This window comes from Elgaria multicarinata, chromosome 7 (assembly GCF_023053635.1).
Source record: "Elgaria multicarinata webbii isolate HBS135686 ecotype San Diego chromosome 7, rElgMul1.1.pri, whole genome shotgun sequence".
In the NCBI taxonomy this organism is placed as follows: domain Eukaryota; kingdom Metazoa; phylum Chordata; class Lepidosauria; order Squamata; family Anguidae; genus Elgaria; species Elgaria multicarinata.
In genome coordinates, this window is record NC_086177.1 from 55,267,953 (window position 1) to 55,295,302 (window position 27,350).

The following is a 27,350-nucleotide window of genomic DNA, read 5'->3' on the forward strand; positions in this document are numbered from 1 at the left end:
CAGGACTTAATGTTACTGTTTAATGCAGAAGGGAAGACCAAGTTGTCAGTTTGGTCCTAATTTGGGGACCATCAACAATTTTGTTATATAAATATTTGCCGCCAGTTGAGGATCTGGCCCATGTTTTAACTGATCTGTAAGCTGCTTTGGGAGCCCTTTCAGCTGAAGGGCAGGGTAAAAATGCTATCAATCAGTCAGCCAGACAATCAATCAATGAGAGACAGTGACTATTTGAAATTATCGGGCCAGTATCTGATAGGTACTTAAATGTATATGCAGTACTCATGGTAGTAGAGTAGTGAGCTGCAATTATAGTTGTCTTTCATTGTCCTCAAAGCAGTACATGCAAATTGCATATAAATCTTAATGAACAGGAGGCATAGAATAGTAGAGTTGGAAGGGGCCTATAAGACCATAGAGTCCAACCCCCTGCTCAATGCAGGAATCTACCTTAAAGCATACCTGACAGATGGTTGTCCAGCTGCCACTTTAATGCCTCTAGTGTAGGAGAGCCCACAACCTCCCTAGGTAATTGGTTCCATTGTCATACTGCTCTAAGAGCTCCTTCAGGTGAGCGTTTTATTGCACGCTCGTTACTCCACACTCATGGATTTTCATGAGTCACTCTCATGATGTCATCTGCCTCCAGTGTGCCTCCTGCCACTTCTGGCCTTCTTTGCACGACAAAAAACCCCACTCCATTAAGTATGACTTATTTTTTGAGATGGAAGTTGCCGCTATCTCCTGCTGTGTGCAGGAGAAGCAACATGATCAAAACAGAGTTTATTTCCTCTTTCCTCTCCCTTGAGAATGAGGAAATAATGAGGGACAAACACGCGGGTGGAGAAGGGACGGTAAGGAAACATGATTTCCCCCATGTGATGACACTCGAACAGTCAGGAAAATTTTCCTGCTGTCCAGCCGGAATTTGACTTCCTATAACTTGAGCCCATTATTCCATGTCCTGCACTCTGGAATGATCGAGAAGAGATCCTGGCCCTCCTCTGTGTGACAACCTTTCAAGTACTTGAAGATGGCATCGCAGTAAAGAGAGGAAATATTACACGTGAAAATGTGCTGTTCAGCTGCTGCTGGATAGAGGTTTCATTTTTTTTCTACCGTGTCATGTTCCAAAGTGTTGCTCCAAATATTTTTGGTCATCCTCCAGTTGGATTGCTGTGACGTATGATGTGTATATACTTTCTGCAAGGTAGGTGCACCAAGGTGTGTAATTATAGCATTAAGGTGTTGCTGGAAAAAGAAGAGAGTTTTTTTAAACAACAACAACAACTGTGAAACAAAATGTTTAGATTCAGTAAAACAGTATGAATCAATCATTGACATCTCCAATGCTTTGCTTTTTTTTTTTTACAGTTCTACCATGATTTTCATTGTTTTGAAGTAAAGGCTCATCGCTATAGTCATGACACATTCTCATCTTATATGCCATCATTTTCTAACTAACATGTTTCAAAAGTTATCTTCCCTTATGTAACATGAATTTTAGGGAAGTCTACAATCCTTATCCGAGATTTTGCTTGGAAGGATGAAACTTGAGGATGACTCTGAATCCAAACAAATGTTTGATTGACTAACTCAAACCTTCTGTCCTAATGTTAAACTATTCACTCTGAAACAGCTCCTCCTTCTCCACCATATGACATCACGGTGCTTGAAAGTGTTCGAGACTCAATGGTTCTTGGATGGAAACAGCCCAAAGTGATTGGTGGAGCTGAAATAACTGGCTATTTTGTGAATTACCGGGAAGTGATTGGTGGAGCACCTAGAGAATGGAAAGAAGCTAACATTAAACCTGTTAGTGAAAGAGCATACAGGGTAAGAGATTAATGTTTCATAGTTTTAGACACGTATCCCCCGTCCAACTTGGGTGATTATCCCTTTTGCCAGAAGCCACCTGAGCCCACTGACGATATGGAGACATTTGGGGGCTGTGGGGAGGAGGAGGAAAATTTCATCTCATCAGTGTCCTTAAAGGTGCAATCCTATGCATGTTTAGACTGAAAAAAAAATTCTACCACTTCCAGCATTCCCATGCTGGCTGGGGAACACTGTAAATTGTAGGACTTTTTTCTGTCTAAACATGCATAGAATTGCACATCCAGTTAACCTATTTCTAGGTCTATAATCTAACTATTTTTTGAGCTTATGAATGTGATTTTAATTGTACTAATATTGTTATGTGCCCTTCTCTTATATATTTTGTTTGTTTGTAATGATCAGATCTATGATAACACAGGTTTGTAAACTCTGTCCTGTGGACCACTGGTGGTCTGCGAGCTCCAGTCAGATTGTCCATAGAAAAGTTCCTGGCCTGGCTCTTGGTTTATTTTTTCTGACAATGGAGACTGAGGCCCTTTCCACCAGTTTTTGAACAGGTTAACAAGACTTTGGCCTAGGACCTGTGATTTTTGTAATATGACAATGGTGCAGTCTACTAATTTTTCCCTGAAAGTGTACCAAGTAAAGAGGTGCTTCTCAGTAACCTGGCATAGGGCCTGTGATTTTCATAATACATGGCCTGTTTTGACAATGGTTTGGGCACTGAAGGAAAAAAGTATTAAGATATAAGTTATGTATGTACTTTGTTTTGTAGAATGAAAGCAAAATACAAAAAAAAAAAAAAATACTAAGTGGCCCACCAAGACTTCAAGCAGTTTTCAAATGGTTTGTGGAAAGGGAAAGGGGCAGAGAACTATTATTATTATTATTATTTATTTATATAGCACCATCAATGTACATGGTGCTGTACAGAGTAAAACTGTATTAACTTTTGGATATGCTTTCTATATCAGTGGAATATATGCTTTTTATGTACAGTATATATGTATAAATTAATTAAAAAGCATCCATAGGACTGTAACCTGAGAAAGCTTCTTGGCTTCCTAAATTGTGTCATTTTGTTTATACGGTCTTAAGCCTGATACTGAGAAACACGTTGTGACTGTTTATATCACTCACGCAAAAGATCTAGTACTTTTTCAATGTTTATTTTAAAATCCAATAAAGAGGATGAATTGGAACATTACAACTGAATTATTGGCTCTTTAAAATGTAGCAAAGCATATTAACTTTATTATATCTATGCTGCAGATAAATGACTTGAAGGAAAACATGACCTACCAGTTTCAAGTAGCTGCCGTTAACTTAGCTGGGCTTGGAACACTTTCTCCAGCTAGCAAAGCCTTCAAATGCGAAGAGTGGACCATTGCTGTTCCAGGTTAGAACTGGAAGGGGGTATTTTAGTATTGGTAGGAGAAGACTTCTTCAGTGTGGCATATTAAACTTAACTTCAAACAAGATAAGAAGGATGCAACTGCTAGCTGGGATAGCAGCTTGTCTCTGCTCCCAGCAAGTCACTTGCTAAAATTATTAGAGAAATTTGATCCTGCAGATGCTGCGCACTTACTTAAAATATTAAGTTTTGAAGTTAATTCCCTTGGAAGAGACATCCAGAACATCCTTAGTCTGTGTGAAGGGGATATTTAATCTGACCTCGATAACTAGATTTAGGGCACAGACCAGTTTGTTTCAGGGCTGTCTTAAATGTGCACTCCCATTTGCTATTCACAATTTGCCAAGGAAATTCAAGTGTGTTTAGTCCAAAAAGGGGAAACCCATGTTACATGGTGTAAATGTGGACAAAGAGTAGTGAATGCCATGGTGACTCAGAACTTTTGTATCTTTCTTCTGTAGTGTTGTCTAAGTTTAGGTCACGATTTGGTCCACGGTCTTTTCTCTTCTTGATAACTGTTTCCTTTGTGGCATGCATTAATAATTGCGGTGGCCTCAGCTGCATTGTTCTGTCTTCTGTTTATCTTCCAGGACCACCCCATGATTTGTCATGCAGTGAAGTTAGGAAAAACTCTTTGGTTCTATTATGGAAACCACCAATTTATGTTGGCCGAAATCCTGTAACTGGTTTTTATGTAGATTTGAAACAAACACATGCATCAGATGAACACTGGAAGAGTGTAAATGAGAAAGCTACTGCAAACAAATTCTTAAAGGTAAGCTACTTGAAGAAACAAATTCTGCTCTTGTATAAGCAGAGTACAGAGCACTATTAGATGATGATGATTTATTCAATTTATACTCCATCTATCTACAAAATACAACAGACAGCAAGTTATTTTATTTTGGTGGCACTTCCTTGTGGTTACAGAGTGCCTAGGCCAGCAGTAGACAGTGTGGTGACCTCCAGTTGTTTTGGATTACAACTCCCATAATTGCTGACCATTTGCCATGCTGGCTGGCGTTGATGGGAGTTACAGTCCAAAATATCTCGAGGGCAGCTCTACTATATTCCGAGTTACACCCATGTAAAATGAGACCAGTTTCACTGGGAGGGAATGACTCACTACAGCAGAAATAGAAGTAAGTGTTATGCAAACAGGATGCCATAAAGCTCAGACACAGCTGATCTGCAGCTGCAGTCTAAGAAGATTTTTTTTTCATTGATGTTCTCCTGTACTGGTTTTCTCTAGATCAGTGGCCTTAAAGAAGGCACCAGTTATGTGTTCCGTGTACGAGCAGCAAACAAAGCTGGAGTTGGGAAGCCTTCAGATCCCACTGACCCTGTAATAGCTGAAACCCGCCCAGGTTTGTTCATATTCTGTCATTGTTTCTCTTGTTAGGAAAGTAAAAATGTTCACATGGTGGACATACATTGGAAACCGGACATACAATGCAATAATTAATCAGCCTGTGATATAGTTATAAAGAGGAAGCTGAACCATCGATTCAAGCAACCAGACTGTAACTTTCTGCTTCTTCTTATGCCCTTCTACTATTTTCTCCTAGAATAGATGAAGGCACCTGAAAATCTGTTGCACACTTTTGTATATCTGATGCGTCCCACATCAGAAGACATGGTGGGGGAAGGTGAATGGCAGACCACTCCCCAGCACCTAGAAAGAGAAGAATATTTTAGCAGAGCCTGGTTGCTTTGATTTTGGCAGGGCTGTGAATCAATTTCATGTTTCAGACTCAGAACCAGCCAGAACTTTAAAAGAGCTAGCCAGGGTGCTGAACTCTAGCACTCCCCCCTCACAATACGTTCAGCACTTTGGATAGCCCCTTTTGAGTTCTGGCTGGTTCTGACTGAAACCTGGAATGGATTCACAGCCCCACTGGAATTGGAGCTACCAGCCTGCAATGGAGTATATAGATATTGGATGCTGAGTCAGCATCCTCCAGTGATAGGAACAAGCCTAGCCTCCCACTTAACTCACAAGCTTCCAGTGCAGCTGTGAGAGAAACTTTGGAAGGTTTTGCTTCTGTTTTTTCAAAAATTTGCAAGTAGATCAAAACAAAATGAAAAGTGTGGGTGGGGGAAGACAACAAATCACCACTACCACCAAAAAGAACATAATAAATAAGTAGGGCTGTGCGCACGCACACACCAACCTGGTCCACTTTGGCCCTCTAGGGCAAGTGTCCATGGCTTAGGCTGTATAGAGGATTCTAATTCCCTATTCTGTTCTTCTCTTGTTTCCATTTTTTATTAATCACAGCTAGTCATGTTGTCCAGTCCTGACAGGCTGTGGTTAATGTTAACTATGGTTTGTTTGAAACAATTGAATACCAAACCATGGTTTATGAAGCTGGCTTGTTTCAGCAAATCATACTTGCTAATGTTATTGTTCAGATTATGTGTTAAGTTGAGTTTAATAATAAAAACTGATGGGAAAGTTTACGTTCTCCTCCTTGCAGCCATGACAGAAGAAAAGTGGGGAGTGGGGAACACATGAGTCTGGGAAGAGGCTAGGCTCGTTCCACTCATGATAAATCATAGTTTATTGTGATATCCAAGTGCAATCTATACGATTCAACTGGTCAACTGTGACAGCACATCATCTTTCAGGAAAAATATATTCTAAGATATAGGTTATCCTTGATTTTCATCATTATTTATATACTATCCTTAGTAGTGCTAAAATATTTCTACCTCTTAGGTTCTCTTGAGTCTTTTGATTTTGGTTTATTTTATCTGGAGCCCAAGTGAACAATTAGATTTCTTGAAAGACAGTTTGTAAATGGAGTGAGGAGTAGAAGGCCAAGTCACATTGGTTATTTTGGGTCCAGGTTATGTGCGGGATCGTCTTCTCACATACAACCCACCCCACACACTCAGGTCCTCTGGGAACGGTTTACCCCAGTAAACCACAACTAGGCTGACAACTGTTACCCAGAGGACCTTTTCTTCTTCTGCCCCCAGACTGTGGAATGGCCTGCTGGGAGAGATTCATTAACTTTATACTCTTTCCAAGTTTAAGACAGCCATAAAGACTGATCTCGTCCAGCAGGCCTACCCAGATGAATTTTAAACCTAAGAATTTTAATGTGATTGTTATTTTAATATTGTATTGGTTTAATATGTTCTTTTAACTAGTTTTATGTATTATACTGTATTTAATGTTGTTCCCTGTCTCCATCCAGAGGGAGAGGCGGGTAAGAAATTATTATTATTATTATTATTATTATTATTATTATTATTATTATTATTTCTTCCATATCACTTGACCTAATGCCAAGTCCTGTTGTCTCAGTTGCCTCTCCCTTCTTTGACAACAGGAGACCTGAGAGTACCCATCAGTTTCTGATAAATTCTGTTTATCTAATATAAGAAAAGAAGTGAAAATTTCTACTGCAGGTTTTATTTCAACTCAACATCTTGACAATGTATATATCAGATTTTTTTTTAATCTCCTAGGAACGAAAGAAGTTGTAGTTGAAGTAGATGACAATGGAGTTATTTCACTGAACTTTCAATGTGATGAAATGACTGCAGACTCTAAATTCATCTGGTCCAAGAATTATGAACCAATTGATGATGACTCTCGATTAGCCATTGACACCAAAGGTGGAAAGTAAGAAATTTAGAAACGCAAATAATAACTATATGGGATTCTCTTATATGTCTGTTTATGCGCATTTCACCCACAAATTAGATTTTTTCAATAGGATGCCAGTCTATTTGTTCAAAAACTGTATATAGTGCCAAGTTGGAAGGAATCCAATGACATGTTGTGGCAGTATATACTTCTCTTTGTGGCTTATAGTAGCTCTGGTTTGTATATGTGACTTATATCTGGAATGCACAAAGGAGGAAAGAGTTACAACCCCTCTCCCCTTGCACCATAGCAAATATCTCATTCCCTATGGCCAACTACAGATCTGCCGTGTAACATCTGACCCTTATGTGTTGTTATTATTATTATTATTATTATTTATTTATTTATATAGCGCCATCAATGTACATGGTGCTGTACAGAGTAAAACAATAAAATAGCAAGACCCTGCCGCATAGGCTTACATTCTAATAAAATCATAATAAAACAATAAGAAGGGGAAGATTTTTCTGATTTCTGTTTGGGCATTAGCTTGTGTTATTTAGCCCATGGAACAGTCAGCAGTTTGAGTTCTGAAGCTGGAACATTCTTCTGAAACAACTAGAATCAGCTGTAATGCCTGAGTTTAGTTAACAGTTTTCCTTGCACATACTCATCAGCTGATGCAGTCTTCCCTAACCTGGTATTCTCCCAATGCTTTGGACTATACTTCCCTGTCCTCCTGACCATTAGCCATGTTGGCTAGGGCTGACTCCACGTTGGGAAGGCTGAGCTATTGCAATTGTATGTGGGCATTCTTTGATATTTGATTTGGGCGCATATCTGTTGCTTAAACAAAGCTCTTTTGTTTTAAAGGTCAAAAGCTATCTTTAAAGATCTTGGTGAAGATGATTTGGGTATTTACTCCTGTGTTGTAACAGACACAGATGGCGTCTCATCAAGCTATACAATGGATGAAGAAGGTGAGCATCAAACTCTTTTGTCTACATGTCAGCCTTGCCCTTTGGCTCTTACATGATGTGCAAACAAGATATATTGCAATACAAACATAAGACAATGAATGATCATAAAATAAAATGTGCAAATAAACATACAGAATTTTTTAATACTTCTTTCCAATGTTATTTTGCAGAAATGAAGCGTCTACTCGCACTCAGTCATGAGCACAAATTCCCTGGTAAGTATAAACAAAAATACTAAGTTGGAGGAGGGGAGCATGTAGCATTAATATTTGTTTTCTGGGTTATCTTAGAATAGGAGTTTGCACGTGGCCACCTCCATAGCTTAGAGAAAATGCAAGTGAGGGAAGATATGATAGAGGTGTGGTGAAAGTGGACTGGGAGACATTTTTTCTCCTCTCTCAAAATATTAGAACCTGGAGTCATCCCATGGTAGATTCAGGACAGATAAAAGGAAGTACTTCTTCACACAGTACATAGTAAATTATGAAATTCACTAGCACTAGTAGCTATCAATGGCTACTAGTCATGATGCTTATATGCTACCTCCAATATCAGAGGCAGTTGCTGGGGAACATGATCAGGAGGATGCTGTTTCACCCATATCGTACTTGTGGAAATGGCCAACACAGTGGCCAACAGGCAGCTGGTTGGCCACAGTGAGAACAGAATGCTGGACTAGAAGGACCTTTGGTCTGAACCAGCATGGCTCTTCTTATGTTCTTATGATAGTCATATGAAGCCCACCACTGAAATCAAGATAATTTAATAAGGTCCTATTGCAGGTACCAACTTTTATAGATACCTGATTAGCTTCCACACATAGCAGGGCCTTTTCTGTAGCTGCCTGAGAGCTCTAGGATCCCCTTCCTCAGGATCTTGCCTGTCTCTTCCTTTGTCACTGTTCCACCAGGCAAATTCCATTCCATTCCATACTATTTTAATAGTATTTTTAACCACTTTAATGTGTTTTGTGTGCTATTTTTATATTATGTAATGTTTTTATTATATGCCACTTTGGAAATGGTGTAAAATTCCATAATAAATGTAAATAAATAATCAGATCCACTGAGGGCTGCTTTTCAGAGATTCAATACATTCAATTACTAGATCTGCAAGCCTAACCTGGATCCATGTTTTTCTCATTGTTCCCAGAGTGGGATTATAGTGGAGCCAGTGTGAACCTTTTTGGACACACCAGTTGAACAAGGGTTCACAAAGTCACCTCATATTTTGGTAGGAGGAATACTTCTCCCATACTTCCAGTCTGAGGTGGGGAGAGGTTCCTGTGAAGACTTTCCCCACAACAGTGAATGGTTTTTAGTCACTCTAATTCCATCCTAGCCTCTGGGCCTTATGCTTGTTTTCTGTTCTATTTTAGTCTAAAATATTCACAGCTAATTGCATACAAGAGACTAAAATTGCCACAGATCTGACAGTAAGACAAAAGCAGAGTGGTACAATGTCTTTATATATATATATATATATATATATATATATATATATACATACATACACCCACAGGCTGATACAAGCACTGACACATGCGGCATTAAGTTTATTTGTGTTTAGAAGTTACTTAAGGTCATCTCCTTTTATTCATCTTCAAATAATAATAATAATAATAATAATAATAATAATAATAATAATAATAATAATAATAGATGATGCAACTTTTTCACAGTGCTGTTTTTCACAGTGGTTGAAGAAAGGAACACAGAGTTTCTTGACTTCTGTCAGGCAAGCTTTGCTAGCCTCCCCTTTTGACTCATGGCTCTTTTTATGAAAATTAGTTTCATGCATAGCCAGGCCACAAATTAGATGCAGTTGTTTTGGTTAATGTTCCCGCTTTAAAAGGTCACAAGGAAGGGCAAACAAGTGTAATCATGACTTGCCAATGTCCTATTTCCTCAGTACCTTAGAGTCTTTTGCAAAAGGACTGTGGCAGATTCCCCAGCTTGCTCTGCACTGTTTCCACGGAGATATGATACCAAGCAGAATCTAAATTTGGGGATTTCATCTGTCTAGTTTGTGCTACTTCTGCAGAAGAAAACTCTTGTATCCAACTGGAAATTTGAAATTATTATTATTATTATTATTTATATAGCACCATCAATGTACATGGTGCTAGTATGTTACGTTTTGCACTTGTTACACTGATGTATACCATAATATATTTAACTATGAATTAAACAGATCTTACTGTGTTTTAGAACGGATGACTATCAGAAGGAAATTCAGTATATCTGGCATGTTTTCAACACTATGGGCTCCATCACACCAGCATTTTATTGCACTTTTGTCCTGCCTTGTTTACTGTTTTGCCCCACAACAGTCATACAATGTCATCCCTGTCCTGCAGTCGTCTCGCCCCTTCCCCTCCATTTTCCATGTTTTTCTAGGGCGGGAAAAGTGTGGCATTTTTTCTCCATGCAGAATAAAACCACCCTTCTATCCCCGTGTGTTGCTGTCCTCATGCTATGTCACAGAACCTCCCTTCTTGGGGGTGTCTGCAGTGAAGGGTGGTCTCGCTGATGAAAGAGGACGGTTTGCTGAGTAGCTCGAATGGCCGGGCTTGTGCTGAGTATCTCGAACATACTTCCACTGCTCCAACTCCACTCTCATTGCTCTGTCATTGCTATTTCTCCCCCTTGAAAGGAAGAAACGGCGCCTAATCGATCAAATGCTAAATAGTTAAAACAGACAACTACTGAACAGTCTACTGTCCAGATGCTCACTGTTGATGGGCAACTTCAAAGCCCCCTTCAAACTGGATTTTAGAGGACATCTTTAAATAGGGGATTGTTCTCTGATAGCCTTTCAAACAGAGGATGGTCCTTTACAAGGACAGGTGGCAGTCCTAGATGAGCTCCATCACTCAGGCTGCAGAAAACTCCCCCAGTCTGTCACTCACAGGGCTGCCTGTGGTTTCCACCTCACCCCAGTGCACCACCCCCTGCCCATTAGCCACTATGTTGCTCCTGTGGTACATATTGTTTAATTTGAAGCAGTATTCACTGCAGGAGAAAAGGGTCTGGTGGCACTCCCAGGAACCCTAGGGCCGTCTTGCCATGAGGCAGTAGTCCTTCCTCAGAGCAAGACACTGTGGGTGAGGTGGCCCCAAAGTGTGCCAGTACCACTGCTGCTTTGCTGCAATGATGGCAAAAACTGTTCAAAGAAACCTCTCCCTAGTCCCCTCCTGATATTTTGGATTTCAGCTCCCATTAGCCCCAGCCAGCATGGACAATGAGCAGGAATGCTAGAAGCTGTACTTCAAAGCATCCAAAAGGCAGCCGGTTGAGGAAGGGCTGTTTAAAAAGGTGAAGAGTTGGTGGAGAGCGGCCGACAGGCCTTTGGGATGGTGGGGATGGTGCTGCCACCACCATCTCAGGCTGCAGTGTCTTGCATTGGCCCTGAATAACTAACCAGCAGTTACAGAGATAGAATTTTTTTTGGCAATGACACCAATTTGTCCCTGGTGGACTCTGAATATTTTTTCAGGGAAAACTCTGTAGGGGAAAAAGCACTATGACCAAAAAAATATTATTATGAGAAAGAGGGAAAAGATAGTGAATAGAACTTTACACATGTTTCTGCAGGCATTCAATAAATATGTAGAGAGAAGGGAAGCAGGATTAGGATGGGAAGCTTTGCCCCTGCTGTGTCTGCAGCATGCGCCTTTTTAGACACAAACTATATGTGTGTAGGCTCTTACACATGGTGGAGAATCCTGCAAAAAGCAGAGTCCCCAACCATGGGTATGAACCTATATGTGGGCACATTGCTTCAGCTGTGGGGTGGATAATAATAATAATAATAATAATAATAATAATAATAATAATAATGTTGAAAAGGAAGAGGAAAAGAGAGAAAAATATGCACCACTGACCATGGAAGTCAAAGAACTATGGCAACAGGAAAAGGTCACTATTATTCCATTAGCCACATCAGTCACCGGCATCATATCAAAAAACTATACAGAAAACCTTCAGAAACTGGGCCTACCAAAATACATCTACACCATCATCCAGAAAGCAGTCATAATTAAAACATGCTCAATTGTCAGGAAATTCCTGAATCTGTAAAAGACAGCATGACTTGGCAATGCCTGTCATGTCCATCTAGAAAAACCGCCATAAGCGAGAAAGAGACAACAACAACAACAGTAGAAAAGCACAAATACACCCATCTGGCAGACAGCGTTCTTTACTGCTACAATGTTGCTCACATCATCCTATTCATAGTACACATGTAGGATCAGGAGAATAGCTCTAATTTTAACACAGTAAGTAAATTTTGCATATCTACGACAGGTAATAGAAAAAAGACTACAAAAAAGAAACACATTACAAAACGCATAGTTGTTCATTCCCAAAGGGAAAAATAACGATGTTTACATGTGTGGATATCATCTTTTACATGAAAAAAACCCAAGCTTAGGCCCCTATTTGTATTATCTAAATATGTGGATTCCAGATGTTGTTAGGCTCACTCACTAACAGCATGTCTGAAATTAACCATAGTTGCATATTAGGTCTGTGTTTTCTGCTGGCTTTAGGAGCTATCTGCAGACAAAGCCAGAGCATATGGACAAACCTTTATCCCTCATATATATTTGAATACAGAAATTACTTCACTCTGCTAAACAAAATCCATATAAAGCAGTCATGTTCTCTGTAAGCCAGCTCTTTGCATATCCTATATCTTTTAGAAAGTAAGCAAGCAGCCTAAAATAAGCTATAGATGAACAATGTCAGAAGGAAATCTATCCAGGAACTTGGCGAAAAAGACATTGCTTGTGAACACACCCCAAATACCTCTTTGAGACTCTTTTCCTTTGTTCCAGTTGTCCCCCTTAAATCTGAATTGGCAGTGGAAACTCTGGAGAAGGGACAGGTGCGATTCTGGCTACAAGCTGAGAAATTGTCTGGCAGTGCTAAAGTCAATTTTGTCTTTAACGACAAGGAAATTGTAAATGGAGAGGTAAGCTCATAGTTGCTTGTGGTCTGAAAGTGATTAGCTGTTACAATAACCTGGAGATTTTCGAAATTGCTAGTTACCTGCTGCTGTGGCTCCTCATTCTCTTTCTCATAATTGCTACCACTTGCTTGTTCGGCAGGCAGAGAGCCAATGAACAAGTAGGCAGTAGCATCTCCTGCTCCTCCTTCCCACCGCCACCATTGTCTCGTCTGGAGCAAGAGGCAGGTGAACAAGCAGGTTGACATGGTGAGGAGAAGGAGAAAGTTCAGGGACTTTTATCAGTGGGTCCCGACTGGGATGTGGGGCCTCAACAACCATGCCTGCCTTTGTCTCTGGCCTCAGTGATAGCAATAATAATAACAACTATAATGTTTTATGATTTTTGTGAACCGCCCAGAGACCTCCAGCTATTGGGCGGTATAGAAATGTAATAAATAAATAAATAAATAAATTTTAACCTTTCTCCCCCCCACACACACACATTTTAACAACTCCTCTAAGAAGGCAGGAGAAGGGGGTAGCCAGACATCACTGTGCACAGTCTTGCTCTAAAAAGGAAAGCAGTGGTGAACTTTGTGATTGAAACCAGTGGCCAACCAATCAGTACTATGCAAATCTGGGTTTTGCTGGAATGAATCCAGGGTTTGCTCAACAGGTTATATGTGTGTCCAAAAGTGTAGGGAGTGTGCTTAAAATTATATTTGTCTGTATGTACCTTAACATTATGGGATAGTTACCAGTACTTCATTCAGTCATTGGAGGCTTGGGAAATGTTACATTATTTTTTTCTGCTCACTTTTGTGCTTGTTTTTGAAGAAATACAAGATGAAGATTGACCACAATTCTGGTATGATTGAAATGTTTATGGATAAACTTGAAGATGATGATGAAGGTACATATACCTTTCAACTTCAAGATGGAAAAGCAACCAATCAATCCAGTCTTGTTCTTATTGGCGATGGTAAGATCTTCAGAAATGCTTTTTTACAATTATAGTGTATGGCTTAATGTTAGATACTTTGACAAGCATTCATTCATGCTTAATACTCCGATGCTACCTGATAAGGACATTGTGAAATTTACTTGGTGTTTTCGAAGTACATGTAAAGTGTTGCGAATTAGAAAGTGAATCATACAGTTAACCCAGAAAAGTCCTACGAACTGTCTGATCAATATGGATCATGTTGTGGGGTTAGCCTCTGAATTTCTAATAGAAAGTCCCACAGAAAAAGCATGTTTTTCGTATGTCCTGAAAACCCAGAAGGGTGGGCACCTGCCTAATTTGTAATGGTATGGAATTCTAGAGTGGGCACTATGCCACCAAAGGCCCTATTTCAAGTCATGATGGACCAAACCTCTGAAATTTTGAGTATCACCAGGAGGGCATCTTCTGATGAGTACAGCAACTGAGCAGGCTGGTTCTTCTCTTCCAATGGGACTTCTTTTCTCCCCACACCTTTTGTTTTGTTTTTTTGAACAGCACCCTTCCAAGTTACACAATAAATGAGCCTAAAGCGAACCTAAAACTATCCCACTTATTTTCATCAAACATAAAACCTTCCCGCTTTATTTAGCCTAATTTGAAACAGAACCAACCAATTTCCTTTCCTCTCCTCCCACTTTGAGCATGGATCCAGTCATGTTTTTTTTTCTTCACATAATTAGTTCCACCAGAATATGGATTGAAATGCCCATCTCATTGAGAGCAATGTTCTGCAGACAGACAGACAGTTATGCGTTCCAATGTGTATTTGGATGGGTTTCGTCCTTGATTCAGCCAGTGATATGTGTGTGGAAAACTGCTTAAGGGTTCGGATCTTCTTAGCTGGATTGGGATGTTTGTCTTGATTTAGTACAAATGCAGCAGTCTTTCAACTATAGCCATTTTTGAACTGCCTTTTTTTTAATCCATAGTGTTCCAGAAACTACAGAAAGAAGCAGAATTTCAGAGGCAAGAATGGTTCAGGAAGCAAGGTAATACACAACATCTTAGAAACAGGAGATTATCTAAATAGTGTAGCTAATTTAATGCAATTGCTTATATTTGGGATTTAATGAGAATCTGTATTTCGCAAGTGATAACAAGTGATAAAACCATGTGATGGTTTTTTAAATTTTGTATACTTTTTAAGGTTTACCATTTTTAACTGTTGTAAACCACCCAGAGAGCTTCGGCTATGGGGCAGTATATAAATGTAATAAATAAATAAATAAATAAATAGAAAATCTAGAAAATATGAAACATTTATAGAGAAGATTATTTTTGTATCATGATTTCTGAAGGGATTTATTTTACAAATAATTTAAACAGGTCCACATTTTGTTGAGTATCTGGGATGGGAAGTTACTCCTGAATGCAACGTGTTGTTGAAATGCAAGGTAAGGAACAGCTTCATTTTGGACACTGTATGATACTTGAACCAAAAGTAACATACTCTCTTAATGGTCACCTCCTTCTAAGGTGCATCTAGAGATTCAAAGAGACCATTGGTTATTGGGCAGTATAAAAACGCAATAAATCAATTAATAAATATTTGTCAAATACTCAGTTTCCACAAATATTGCACTACACTTTGAAATAACTTTGCATTGCTTCAGAGCAGAAAGTGTGAAGAGAAAGCATTCTCAAAGGGATAAGTAACACTTGACTTCACTATGAGCTGGTGATCATTCCTTTTAAAAATATAGGATGCTTTTTTCCCTGAAGGGAAAAAATCCCAATAAGAGAATGAACAACCTTTCCCCACCTCCTGTGTGGCTTATTGACATTTTGCTATCCAGAACTGGCCATCTGATTACAATATTATTAATCATATATATTTTTTACAAGTAAAAAAACGTCTTACTCTGCTTTTCTTTCATTTTAGGTAGCTAACATTAAGAAGGAAACAAACATTGTTTGGTACAAAGATGAAAGACAGATCATGATTGATGAAAAGCATGACTTTACGGATGGTGTATGTACTCTGCTGATAACAGAGGTGAGTGATCCTTTCTCCCTTGATGATGCCCACTTCAGATGTGAGAAATTTCCTAAATGGAGAACACTTTCAAAGAGGAAAAGGTGTGCAGATGATGTCAGATACATTGTCAGATATGATCAGGGCGCTCTGTTTCATGCAGTAAAATGCCTTGGGACAGTTCTGAATGTGAGGATGACCTGTGCATTTTTTACACAACGCATACATATACTGGCTGACACACTGGACTGCCTTGAGTAATGGGTGGAATAGCATATTCCATCTGTGCTGCAAATTTCCAAAACCAGCCTTTGTAGAAAGGGACTTGGGAGGGTCATGAGGGGGGACACAATTTTTCCATAGCCACTTTTCTCTCCAGTTCCCCCAATCTGGACGGCACCATGTTGGGGAATACTGGATTAGAGCAAAGCCAGATGTTTTATGTTCTTTTTAATTTAAAGTGTGTTGCTGTAGAACCTGAACGTCAGCGGGGTTTTTTTTTTTTTTACCTTAACATGTCTCCCCGTGATTTCAGCTCACTTTCCCCTTGTGCTGGGTGGGTGGCATGTCAAAAACAGTGTGTAAGAGGCAGAAACTTTTACCTAATTATTGGTAGAGAAGCAATGGCTAAGAAGGAAGTTTACAAGAGTTTTCATTACAGCCTCAACATGTAAGTAACACTATATTATTACTTATCGTTGTTTCTCTCCAGAGAAGAAAAGAGAAGTCATTATTCGTTTCTGGCCTCCATGTTGAAGCCTCTGTACATTGTGTTACCTTTCCTGAGAAAATTATATTTTCTTTTATTTAGAGATCCGATTCCTCTTTACATCCGCCAGCAATCTCCCCCACCCCCAGTTCATATCTCAGACTTCTGCCCTCACTATATTTCACACTACTGCATTTCACCAAGTCGTATGAATAAAAAAATAGAAACATTTTCTCACTGCAGAAATAATGTATAAATGCTAACTCTTGTAAAGTTGTCTTTTGATTTCTTTTATGGTCCTTTCCTATTATCTTCAGAGGTCACATACAGAGTATGTGAATGCTTTTTTTTCTATTGCTGTTAATTGATATGGTTTTGTTCACAGTTTTCTAAGAAAGATGCTGGTATATATGAAGTAATACTGAAAGATGACCGAGGAAAGGACAAGAGCATATTGAAGCTTCAAGGAGGAGGTGAGAATGTCATTTTGAAATGCTTGGAATAAGCCTCACTAAATTCTGTTTGGCTTACTCACAACTAAGTGAGTAGTGGCCTTAATTTCATCATGAATCAATAGTAACACAGATTAAAATCTCTTATTTTTCCAGAAGAGGTTTTTTTTTTCTGGTTGCATATCACCACTGGGAGTTATGGGATTCATTCATTACTTCAACAGTTATTTGTAGAGCAATGGGGGGTTGGGCAAAGTGGCAGATTGTTCATCACTTTCAAGGGCCTGCTAGCTCTTGCTGACCAGGGTGGGAGTAGGGACGTCGCAGAAATCCAGTTTGGGGTTTCAGCTTGGGGACGTTTCGGCCTCCTAGACACTAGCTTGCAGATTCCAGAGTTTTCCCAACTGGGTGTGTGCCAAGTTGGACAAGCTTGTCCTGCTGTTCCATGAAACGCCATTATGCACAAAACTGCGGATAAGCTATTTACGGAAATTGCTATTTTGCACAAAATGGCAGCTGCAAATAGTGTGCAAAATTTGTCTTGGAGGCCCCAGTAATGCCCACAGAGAGCTCCATTAGGTGCTCTCTTCCCACAAAGACTCAAATTCACATCTCAGATTGCAAGATACAGCTGACAACACCATCAACATTGCAGAAGATCTTGGGGGGACACCTCTAAGATTGCTTGCTCAAGCCCACCTGTGTTGACTCTCCAAGCAGCCACTTGGATTACTTTGAAAGACCAATTCTGAAGATGACTTCAATTTCCCTAATGGAAGGCTCCACGTACAATTTAATAAAAATATATGGATTTCCAGTTCTGCATGTGCTATAAAGGTTCCCTTGATGTGCAGGAAAGTTTAATAGAAGCAAAAGGGTTAAATCAACACTAACTCAAAGGAGGATGCATGGAGACTCCTTGAGAATTTTTATAACATATTTTAAAAGGCAACTCAGATTTCCTACAAGAATCCACTTGTAGGAATGGCCCGGATTAGCTGGGGAACTTCAGGGCACCATTCAGTCATAACCAGGCATGTCTGATCTGGGAACACTGAGTCTTATTCTCTGGATTTGTTTCCACAGCTTTTGCAGATTTGATGACGGAAGTATGCAAAGTGATTGGTGAGTACTTAATTCCCTCTCCTGATGAATGTCTCATTTGTACCACCCCGTGAACGACTGTAAGACTACAAAAAACATGTGTTGTGTTTTCAGCTTTATCTGCAACAGAACTGAAAATTCAGAGCACAGAAGAGGGTATCAGATTATATTCCTTTGTTAACTACTACTTGGAAGATCTGAGAGTGAGCTGGTCACACAAGTAAGTGACTAAACAAGTTCTTACCAGTGATTGACGGTGACATCTCATTCAACATTCTATACATGTTTAAATTTAGGACTTATCCATACAGACGCATATCTCCAGGCTGGTCAACGCAACCAGCGCATTTGACATACTCACTATACCAGTGGGTCACATATGCAGAGGTTAGGTCCTAATGCTGAAACAACCCCTAAGGATCCAAAGATCAAGCAAATGATCCCTATCAAATAAGATAAAGCACAATCTTATACATGTTTACTTAGAATTTGCTCGTAAGTAAATGTACATAGGATAGCAGCTTCAGACTGTCTGACACATAGTTTATCGAGGCACCCACATGTGTGTTTAGCTGATGCCACACTTCCTGGGGCATGTGAGAAGACTTGTGCTTGGTTGGAGAGATCCATACAGGGCCGGTGCTACCATAAAGGCCACTCAGGCGGCCGCCTAGAGCGCCAAGCTAAGAGGGGCACCGGGCGCAGCGTGGCACTCACGCTTGTTGGCTGTGAGCCAGCCCGGCCTGAGGATTCAGCTGGGCCTGGGCGCCCCGTGCCCGCCCAGTCAAAGCAAAGCCAGGGACGCTGGGGGGCAGTGGCGGCTCCACGTTCGGACTTCTGCCCGGAAGCCGCCCTCCCAGAGCGCAGAAGTCTGAATGTGGAGCTGTCCCTCCCACCCCAGCGTCCCTGGCTTCGCTTCGGCTGGGAGGGCACGGAGCGCCATCTTGCCCACCAAAGCGAAGCCAGGGACACTGGGGTGGGTGGCTCCACGTTTGGGCTTCCAGAACGTGAATGGGGTCTTTGAGTGAATGCATGTGTTCACGCGTGTTTGTTTGGAGTGAGTGATGCTGAGTGTGTGTGTGCGCGCGTGTGTGAGTTGGGGATGATTTGGAGTTGATATTCCTATTAAATAATGCATTTTAGACCCATAGATGTTCCTTTCCAGCTTGTTTGCTATAATTGGCATGACGTATTTCTTGCACTTTAAAATAAATTTAGCAGTTTCAAGTTTTGTGCTTCTTATTTTTTCCAGGAAACATATGTCCTTAAAAATCAAAGTTGGCATTTTGGGGTGGGGGGGGTGAAAGTAGCTCACGTTGCCTAGGGCGCAAAATAGTCTGGCACCGGCCCTGGATCCACACCATGGGCTCATCTACACCAAACAGGATATTCCACTATGAAAGTGGTATGAAAGTGGTACATGGTGTGTCAATGGGCCCCAACAGTTGTCAGTGCACTTCAATACTACTATAAAGCAGTAGTGTGGCTCCTGCCTTTTATATACCACTTTCATACTGCTTTCATAGTGGAATTTCCTGCTTGGTGTAGCTGAGCCCTGTGGCTCCTAACCATGCCAGTGTTTCCCTGTTCTCTGGGAAGGGCAATATTGTGATGTAGTTAGAAGCCTCACCCTGGGCTCCTTCTTATGGAACATTACCTCTCACATTACCCCAGCAGCGTGGGAAGGAGAGCACTACACCGGCTTCCCAGCGCATCATAGGAAGGGGATCTCAGACCTGCCCAAAGCCCATCAAAAGTGGGTGCATCAACATTCAGCATCCTCAGGCAAATGCAAAGATTCACACATCCTAGCAGGGCCAGCCCTGCTTCCAACACACAGGCCCTACCCCTTAATAGGCAGCTGGGTCTGGGACCTGCCTGCCATTTTAAACTTCCCACAATTCCCCAGAGCAATGCTATCTTAGGTTCTCTCTGGGGCATGGTGGGAAATTTAAAAATGGCAGCTGGTGGCCCATACATGTAGACACCTTGCCAACCCCCACATCCCCCAACCTCGAGGTGATCCTGGGTTAATAGAAGGGTGGAGGCCTGTCTGCATTGGTCTCCCTTTTCTGAGATTCAGATACATGTCAGGGAGAGGTGGCAGTGGGCCAAACTTCCCATGATGCTGCAGCCATCTAGCCACACTGCACAGACTACCAGACTAGATGTTATGTTACATGACTGTATATAATGTATCCAGTTACCCACCCACCCACTTTTAAATAACCACTGCAGGGAGTTGGATCAGAATTGGGACTGTGCTGTGTGACATGTTAACCCTTTCATCCCTCCACAATGGGCTCAATAAAAAATAACATACACACACACCAACCGCTATTCATGCTGGAGGAAGGCTGCTTCCCAGGATTGCTTAAAGTTGGCCAAGCTACAAGTATTGAATCTCCAGCCTTCAGGCCACATATGCAAGCACTGCCCTCCTGGAACAATGAGATTTTGGAAACAGGAATAGATCCCGGGGTGGGGGGGTGCACTTTATGTTATGGGATGATGTTAAAAATACAATGCTTGGAGAAGTGGGGCTAGCATCACAATATCTTAAGTGTGTGTGTGTGAATAACATATTTTTTTCTTTAACTTAAAAAATAACCTATTGTTCAGGGTTGCAATCAATGCATATATTGTCTAATTCTTTCACTGCATACTGCAGTTCTGGTGAAAATTGCTGTCCCTCCGCATCTACTACTTTTCACTAGGAGGAAAGCTGCAAGCTTCCTGCCACATGATGCACAAAGGGGAAAGCCTTTGCTGTTGAAAGCCTTTATGCAACTTGCAAGTTTGCTTTAGGCACATAGCCAATGTCACTGACATAGTTTAATCATCACTCCTGTTTTAGCGTTCATAGATCGTATGCGCTGAAATTCATGTTTGACAGGTAAGGCTGTTATAAGCTTAAAACAAGCCTTTGAAGTAGTCCTGGAAAGACTCCTTTGATGCACATGGCATTGTCTCTCAGTGAAAGAAAGTAGAATTGGAATGGAAATTTCCAGAGGGGTAGCCATGTTAGTCTGTTGTAGCAAAAACAATAGTCTTTTATTTCTGGAAATGATCTACTAAAATGCCAAGCATATGCTCTATTAAAGCGCCGTCCAATAGTGTCTGCATTATCATAAGACAGCGTTGTTTTGTTTTTGTCTTTTTCAGTGATGTCAAAATTAAGTACACAGAGAGAGTTAAGACTGGTGTCACTGGGGAGCAAATCTGGTTGCAAATCAATGAGCCAACACCCAACGACAAGGGAAAATATATTTTGGAGCTCTTTGACGGTAAAACTGGACACACAAAAGTGGTGGATCTCTCTGGGCAAGGTAAACAGATTACATTATCTGTACCTCTATCAATAATAATTAATGCAGAACTGATGAAGCTGCTATGAGTGCTGGTAGTAATACCTTTTGCCATTCTTCTTGTGCATGATTCTCAGTGTAACTTCCAGTAGTCTAGGGTGAGAGCTCATAGGCCTGTTTGGTCCCTTGGAGCTTCAGTTTATAGCAGGAGTGCAAAACATCAGGCCCAGTGGCCAATTCCAGTTGCCTGGGGTCCTAATCAGACTTTTGCAAGTGCGCCACAGAGCCATATTCCTTTCCCCCTGACCACTGATGGCTTGGTAGTTTCCTTGCTTTAATGAAGTTCCCCACACACACACACACAATTCCCAAAGGTTGAACTGCCTCTCCTAAGGCATTGTGGATTTTAAGCTAGCATATGCTGGTATTTTGGTCCTACCCCTTTTGCTTTTGGCTTTGCCCATCACTGGAACCTGGAACACGGCTCCCAAGAGCATTTCTAAAATGGAAGTCACCCCTCATGCTGAAAGAGATTCAGTGCCCCTGGACTCTGGGCTGTCTCTCATTAGCTGGTGACTCCCATGTAAATATCCCAAGAGCATGTAGGGCTGCTACATTGGGGCTGAGAGGCTTTCATGCATAGAGGTTGTTTGTATGGAAGCACAAAATCTTTATGCAAAATCTTTATACAAAATATATGCCAGGAAATGTGCTGCTCTTCATTCGCTACACCTTGGCATAAAATGAAACTGATCACCTGATGGCATAATAAAGTACTCTGATGCCATTACCTATGACTTGTACATTAATCTCTACCTATAAAACGGAAAGTATGTGTGTGTCATGTGTGTCCCAAAATGTTTACCCACTTCCACATATAGTACTGCCTTCGTACTGTTCACCCAGACAGATCTTCATGTACATGGATCAGAAAAAACCTAAAAACATGAATTTGGGGTTTTAAAACGTTTTTAAAGAATTTAATTTTTTAAAAAAACAAGGCTTATGCCTACAACTTTCAGCATGCCTTGGGCAGAACTCCCAGCATGCTTTGGGTGGGAGGCCAAACTTACTAAAGTCTGTCAATCCAATTCCAGATAAAAGGAAACAACCCACATAAATGAGCTGCATCCATTTGCGGTGCCTCCTCCCACCTGCCATGTCTGGTTTTAAAATAATAACTAGATACAACAACGTGACTTCAAGGCAGCCCTGGCCAGGCGTTCAGGGAGAGAGAGAGAGACAAAGAAAGAATGTAATTTGTTTTGAAGTTACCTCACAGGTAACTTTAGATTTTTCTGGTACATTGTACAGCCAGACACTATCAGCATGCCAAATTTCAAGTTTCTACCCAGGTTTGCTTAGATCCTCTAAGATATGTGAGGCCTGTGAGTTAATCTTTAAACAAATTAAATTTATTTCTTTTCCCCCCCCTCTTACCCTCACGACAACCCTGCAAGGTAGGCCAGTCCTACTATATGTTATTCAGATATCTGGGCAATGCTGGGTATGTCTTGAAAACATATTCTTAGGTTTGCTTCTTTTTTAGCTGGTAGAAGGGGTGATGTGTGTCCTGATTGCTTTTGAAGTTTAGACAGCTGCTCCGGCCAAGGCATGATGGGAGGTGTAGGCATTTCAGGTAAAACAAAAAATGTGGTTTATCACAAAGCTCTAATTTAAAATACAGTTCTTATTAACACAATTTTCCATTTATTCTAACAAAACAATTTACTAACTCAACCAAACTAACAAAACCAAACAACCTAAAGATGAATAAGTTGCAGAGAAAGTTATTATTTATCAAATAAATGTTTTAAACATTATTCATGGACCCACGCCGAGCATATCAGCTAGTAAATGAATAAACAGGTACTTCCTGAGATGCTAAAGGTGCATCTAATCAAGGCTTTTATTGTGCAAGCACAGTACCTCATTCATGGAATTTTATAGAGGGCCCAAGTGTTGCCTTCAATTTGTAGGCCTCCCATGTTTTCCCACAACTTCTTCCACATATTTTCTTTCTTATCAGAAAACATCCATTAAGGAAGTGAAGATGGAATAGCTGCACAATGCCACTGTCTTGATGAACCCTAGAAGAATGATTCAGTTTTACTTGGTGTGTGTGTGTGTGTGTGTACATGTGTGAGAGAGAGAGAGAGAGAGAGAAAGGAAGGGAGACAGATAGGATTTGCTTCTTGATTTAAGATTTGTTTCAGCAACAAAAGGGTGAAAGTGTGCTACCACTGTGCCAGCACAACATCACAATGACATTACATAATCCAAGCAGGGTGGTTATTATAGTGCTGCGGGGAGATTCAACTGTGCAAAATGCTAAGGTAAAAGTACTATGTTCAGATGTCAGCTCCCCTTTCTTCCAGTTGTGCATGTTAGTGCACAACCAAGTATTCTGCAGAAAGAAAGAAAGAAAGAAAGAAAGAAAGAAAGAAAGAAAGAAAGAAAGAAAGACCTTTTTCACCAGGGACCAAGAAGTCATCCATGCATATTGATCAGTCCTCATTGGTTTCTATCATCTGTGTGGACCAGCACAGTTAAAGAACTCTTCACTTATGGACAATTGGAATCAGAACCGCTTGTAACAGTGCTCCCAATACTTGACAGTATAATAATCTGTACATGTCTTATTGCAGCACAGTCCCATGCATATTTACTCAGAAGAACGTCCTACTGTTGAATGGGATTTACTCCCAAATGTGCATAAGGATGCATTTTTAAATAGCAAAATCAATGTTCCCCTTGAGTTTATCCAGTTTCTGGTGGAGCATTTCTCTCTTTTTTTCTTGTTAATGGGAGACCTCTGAAGCGTCCATGTCGCTATTAAGCCATGCAGCAATGCCCTCTCTTGCCTTCCAACAACTGCCAGCACTAATGAGTTCATGTTGCAAAGTTACACCATCATTAGGAGGAAATAGCTGTTCTACCATTCCTTAAGATATGTTGTAAAGTGACCCTTCTGCCATATGTAGTGGATCAGACTTAGTATAGGGATATTATTGGATTTGAATGAGAGAGAGAGAGAGAAAAAAACTGATATGCATGGCATTGCCCAGGTACCTGAATAACATATAGTAGAGAAGCGGATCTCAGTGAATGCAGGGAACTGTTGTGTGAATGTGCTCTGAACTCACTACTACTACTATTACTTCTTCTTCTTCTTCTTCTTCTTATTATTATTATTATTATTATTATTATTATTATTATTATTATTAAAAAGGGAGTTAAAGAGGAGGCCAGGGTGGAGCACTTCCCTTCCCTTCCCTTCCCTGCACGCAATGTAACAGACCAGGCGCTCATGTACATGGCAGCACTAAAGCCTCGCAGAGGGGGAGGAGGCCTGAGGCAGCCACTTTCGTCACAGTCCGCTGTGATAATGGGATTGGGAAGGAAAGAGGGAGGACTTGGCTGTTACCTGGGAGCCATCACAAGTGGTCCTCTCCCTGTTGCCACAATGCTGCAGCACCCGTGGGCTTTCACACCCCACAGTGGTAGTGGTATGCGCGGCGGGGTCTCAGGCTGAGCCCTTTCTACCTCACCGAGGGACGTGACCGTTCACGATCCCATAAAATCTATCAAACGCCTAAACCTCTAAGCATCCCTTCAGTTGTTTGGAGTTGTAGGCAAGCTGGGAGTTGTAGGCTTCAGTGTAAGTTAAGTTTTTATTAATTAAAAATAATTAAAACCAAAAAATACTGGATGTTAGATTTTTTTTTAATGATCATTGTACAGGAAGACCTATCTGCCTGCCCAATTTTAAGGTTGTACCTCAACTCCAAGTGGGTAAATATTTCTGGACATACAAACCCACACACATACTTTCAGCTTTATAGGTAGAGATAATTTGAGTTACCACCTTCATTTAAAAAAAAATGTTTCAAATTACCCTAAATCCATAGAAAACTCAATAAAGATACCATAGCACAAATTGACTTTATAAAAAACTACTTTTATAAAACTCTATTCTTTTTTTAAAGCATTTGATGAAGCCTTTGCTGAATTCCAGAGGCTAAAGTAAGTATCATTCATGGGAAGATACAATTTAAATTAGATAATGGGGCTTCTGCTGTAGAAAGTGATGTCATTATTATGCTTTTATTAGCATGTTTATCAAAAGATGTGAGAAGTCAAAAGATGTGTGAAGTTCTATTGAAGTCAAAAGTAGCTTCAGCATTAAATTTAAGGGCTTAACTAAAATTTAATGGTTAGATCAGGGGCCGGGAAACAAAGCCCTGTGAGGAGAGACTGAAAGAACTGGGGATGTTTAGCCCTGAGAAGAGAAGACTGAGGGGAGCCATGATAGCACTCTTCAAGTATTTGAAAGATTATCGCACAGCAGAGGCCAAGTTCCCTTCTCAATCGACCTAGAGTACAGGACACAGAATAATGGGCTCAAGTTACAGGAAGCCAGATTTCGGCTGGACATCAGAAAAAACTTCCTGACTGTTAGAGCAGTATGACAATGGAACCAATTACCTAGGGAGATAGTGGGTTCTCTCCCACTAGAGTCATTCAAGAGGCAGCTGGAAAGCCATATGTGAGGTATGCTTTAATGCAGATTCCTGCATTGATTAGGGGATTGGACTCGATGGCCTTATAGGCCCCTTCCAACTCAACGATTCTATGATAAAAGAAAATTGCAACATCAATGTGAAGCAGCATGCAAAGATTGTGTTCAACTTTTAAAAAATATGCGCTAAGAGTAACTGCTATTCAATCCGAAAATGCTATTCAGTCATGAAATGCTATTTCATGCCTTAGCAAGAAATGAAAGTGTATTTTCTTTTTATCTTTTTCACTTACAGAGCAGCTGCTATTGCAGAGAAAAGTAAGTGATCCATCTTTTTCATGTGGTGTCTTTGTTGTCAATAGGATGTAATGCCCCTCATTTCCCAGAGTGAAAGGCCATTTCAGAGCAGTTTCCTCAAGAGGGGAGAATACACTTGCAATATCTGTTTACAAGTATACAATTTGACTGGGGCGGGGGGTGAGATTACGCAGCCATCCACACTGGCTGAACTAGTCTTGTGAAGCACTATCTGCCCCCCCCCCCCGCAAAAAGCAACAGCAGCTCTGCAGAGATTTGTTTTTCTTGAAAACAAGCTGTGCAAACTGCAAACTTTCTTTTTTATGGTCAAACTACAGAACGGTTTCCTTCAGCCTCCACCATGGCAAATGAGGTGTGACCTGCATTCCTTGCTGACCTTGGTTGCCCCATTAATCATAATTCATTGTTGCAGGCCAAACCACAACATGGAACAGCACATGGCTCATAACAGCACTTTTGTGGCAATTATTATGTGCTGACAGAGGGTGTGTCTATGCTTTGACTTAATTTATTTGTTTGTTTTAGGTTTTTATACCCTACCCTTCAACAAGTTTCCAAGACAGCTTACTCAAAAACAAAATTACAGAAGGGTGAAACTGCACATTATAATAAACACTAATTCAGGTGTTCTTTGACCCAGATAAATCAAACGTGGTGGGGGGAGCGGTCCAGCCCCCCTTGCTCTCCACTCGTGGAGGGCAACGTCTGAAGAGGAGACTGGAAGCTCTCTTCCTCAGACATCGTCCTCCACAAATAGAGGGGGATGGCGACATGCAAGGAGGGGCGTGGGGCTGGAGCTCTCTCTCTCTCTCCCCACGTTTTTGATCTACCCGGATAAAAGAATGCTCAATAGGGCTACTGTTGTTGGCTGCAAAATGGCAGACCCATGTTAAGTCCCCTTTCATAATGTGTAGCAGAATGTAGCCATGTCCTGATGATGCAATGTTATATATTCCCTCACCCCCTGCCAGTGGTAGCTGATGGGGGAAAGCTATACCAGGTTCAATCCCTGGCATCTTTTGTAGGGCTAGGAAAGACTCCAGTCTGAAACCCTGCAGAACCTCTGCCAGTCAGTGGAGTCAGTAGTGAACTGGATGGACCAATGGCCTGACTCAGTAGTATAAAGGCTTCATCCCACGTACCTGTTTCCCTCAAATTATCCCCTA

At 40.8% G+C, this 27,350-nt stretch overlaps 1 protein-coding gene across 2 annotated transcripts in view; it reads left to right on the forward strand.

Moving 5' to 3' along the window:
* Window positions 1-27,350, forward strand: part of MYOM1 (myomesin 1) — a 91,538-nt gene that overhangs the window by 56,095 nt on the left and 8,093 nt on the right. For both annotated transcript variants that reach the window (XM_063130591.1, XM_063130590.1), the window contains 18 exons: window positions 1,640-1,836; window positions 3,112-3,238; window positions 3,844-4,028; window positions 4,506-4,620; window positions 6,734-6,890; window positions 7,728-7,834; window positions 8,005-8,049; window positions 12,678-12,814; window positions 13,628-13,772; window positions 14,726-14,785; window positions 15,123-15,190; window positions 15,679-15,792; window positions 16,866-16,953; window positions 18,019-18,057; window positions 18,151-18,256; window positions 21,202-21,365; window positions 25,334-25,370; window positions 26,162-26,184. In XM_063130591.1, the coding sequence (XP_062986661.1) occupies window positions 1,640-1,836; window positions 3,112-3,238; window positions 3,844-4,028; window positions 4,506-4,620; window positions 6,734-6,890; window positions 7,728-7,834; window positions 8,005-8,049; window positions 12,678-12,814; window positions 13,628-13,772; window positions 14,726-14,785; window positions 15,123-15,190; window positions 15,679-15,792; window positions 16,866-16,953; window positions 18,019-18,057; window positions 18,151-18,256; window positions 21,202-21,365; window positions 25,334-25,370; window positions 26,162-26,184 (1,914 nt within the window). The remainder of the gene's footprint in view (window positions 1-1,639; window positions 1,837-3,111; window positions 3,239-3,843; window positions 4,029-4,505; window positions 4,621-6,733; window positions 6,891-7,727; window positions 7,835-8,004; window positions 8,050-12,677; window positions 12,815-13,627; window positions 13,773-14,725; window positions 14,786-15,122; window positions 15,191-15,678; window positions 15,793-16,865; window positions 16,954-18,018; window positions 18,058-18,150; window positions 18,257-21,201; window positions 21,366-25,333; window positions 25,371-26,161; window positions 26,185-27,350) is intronic.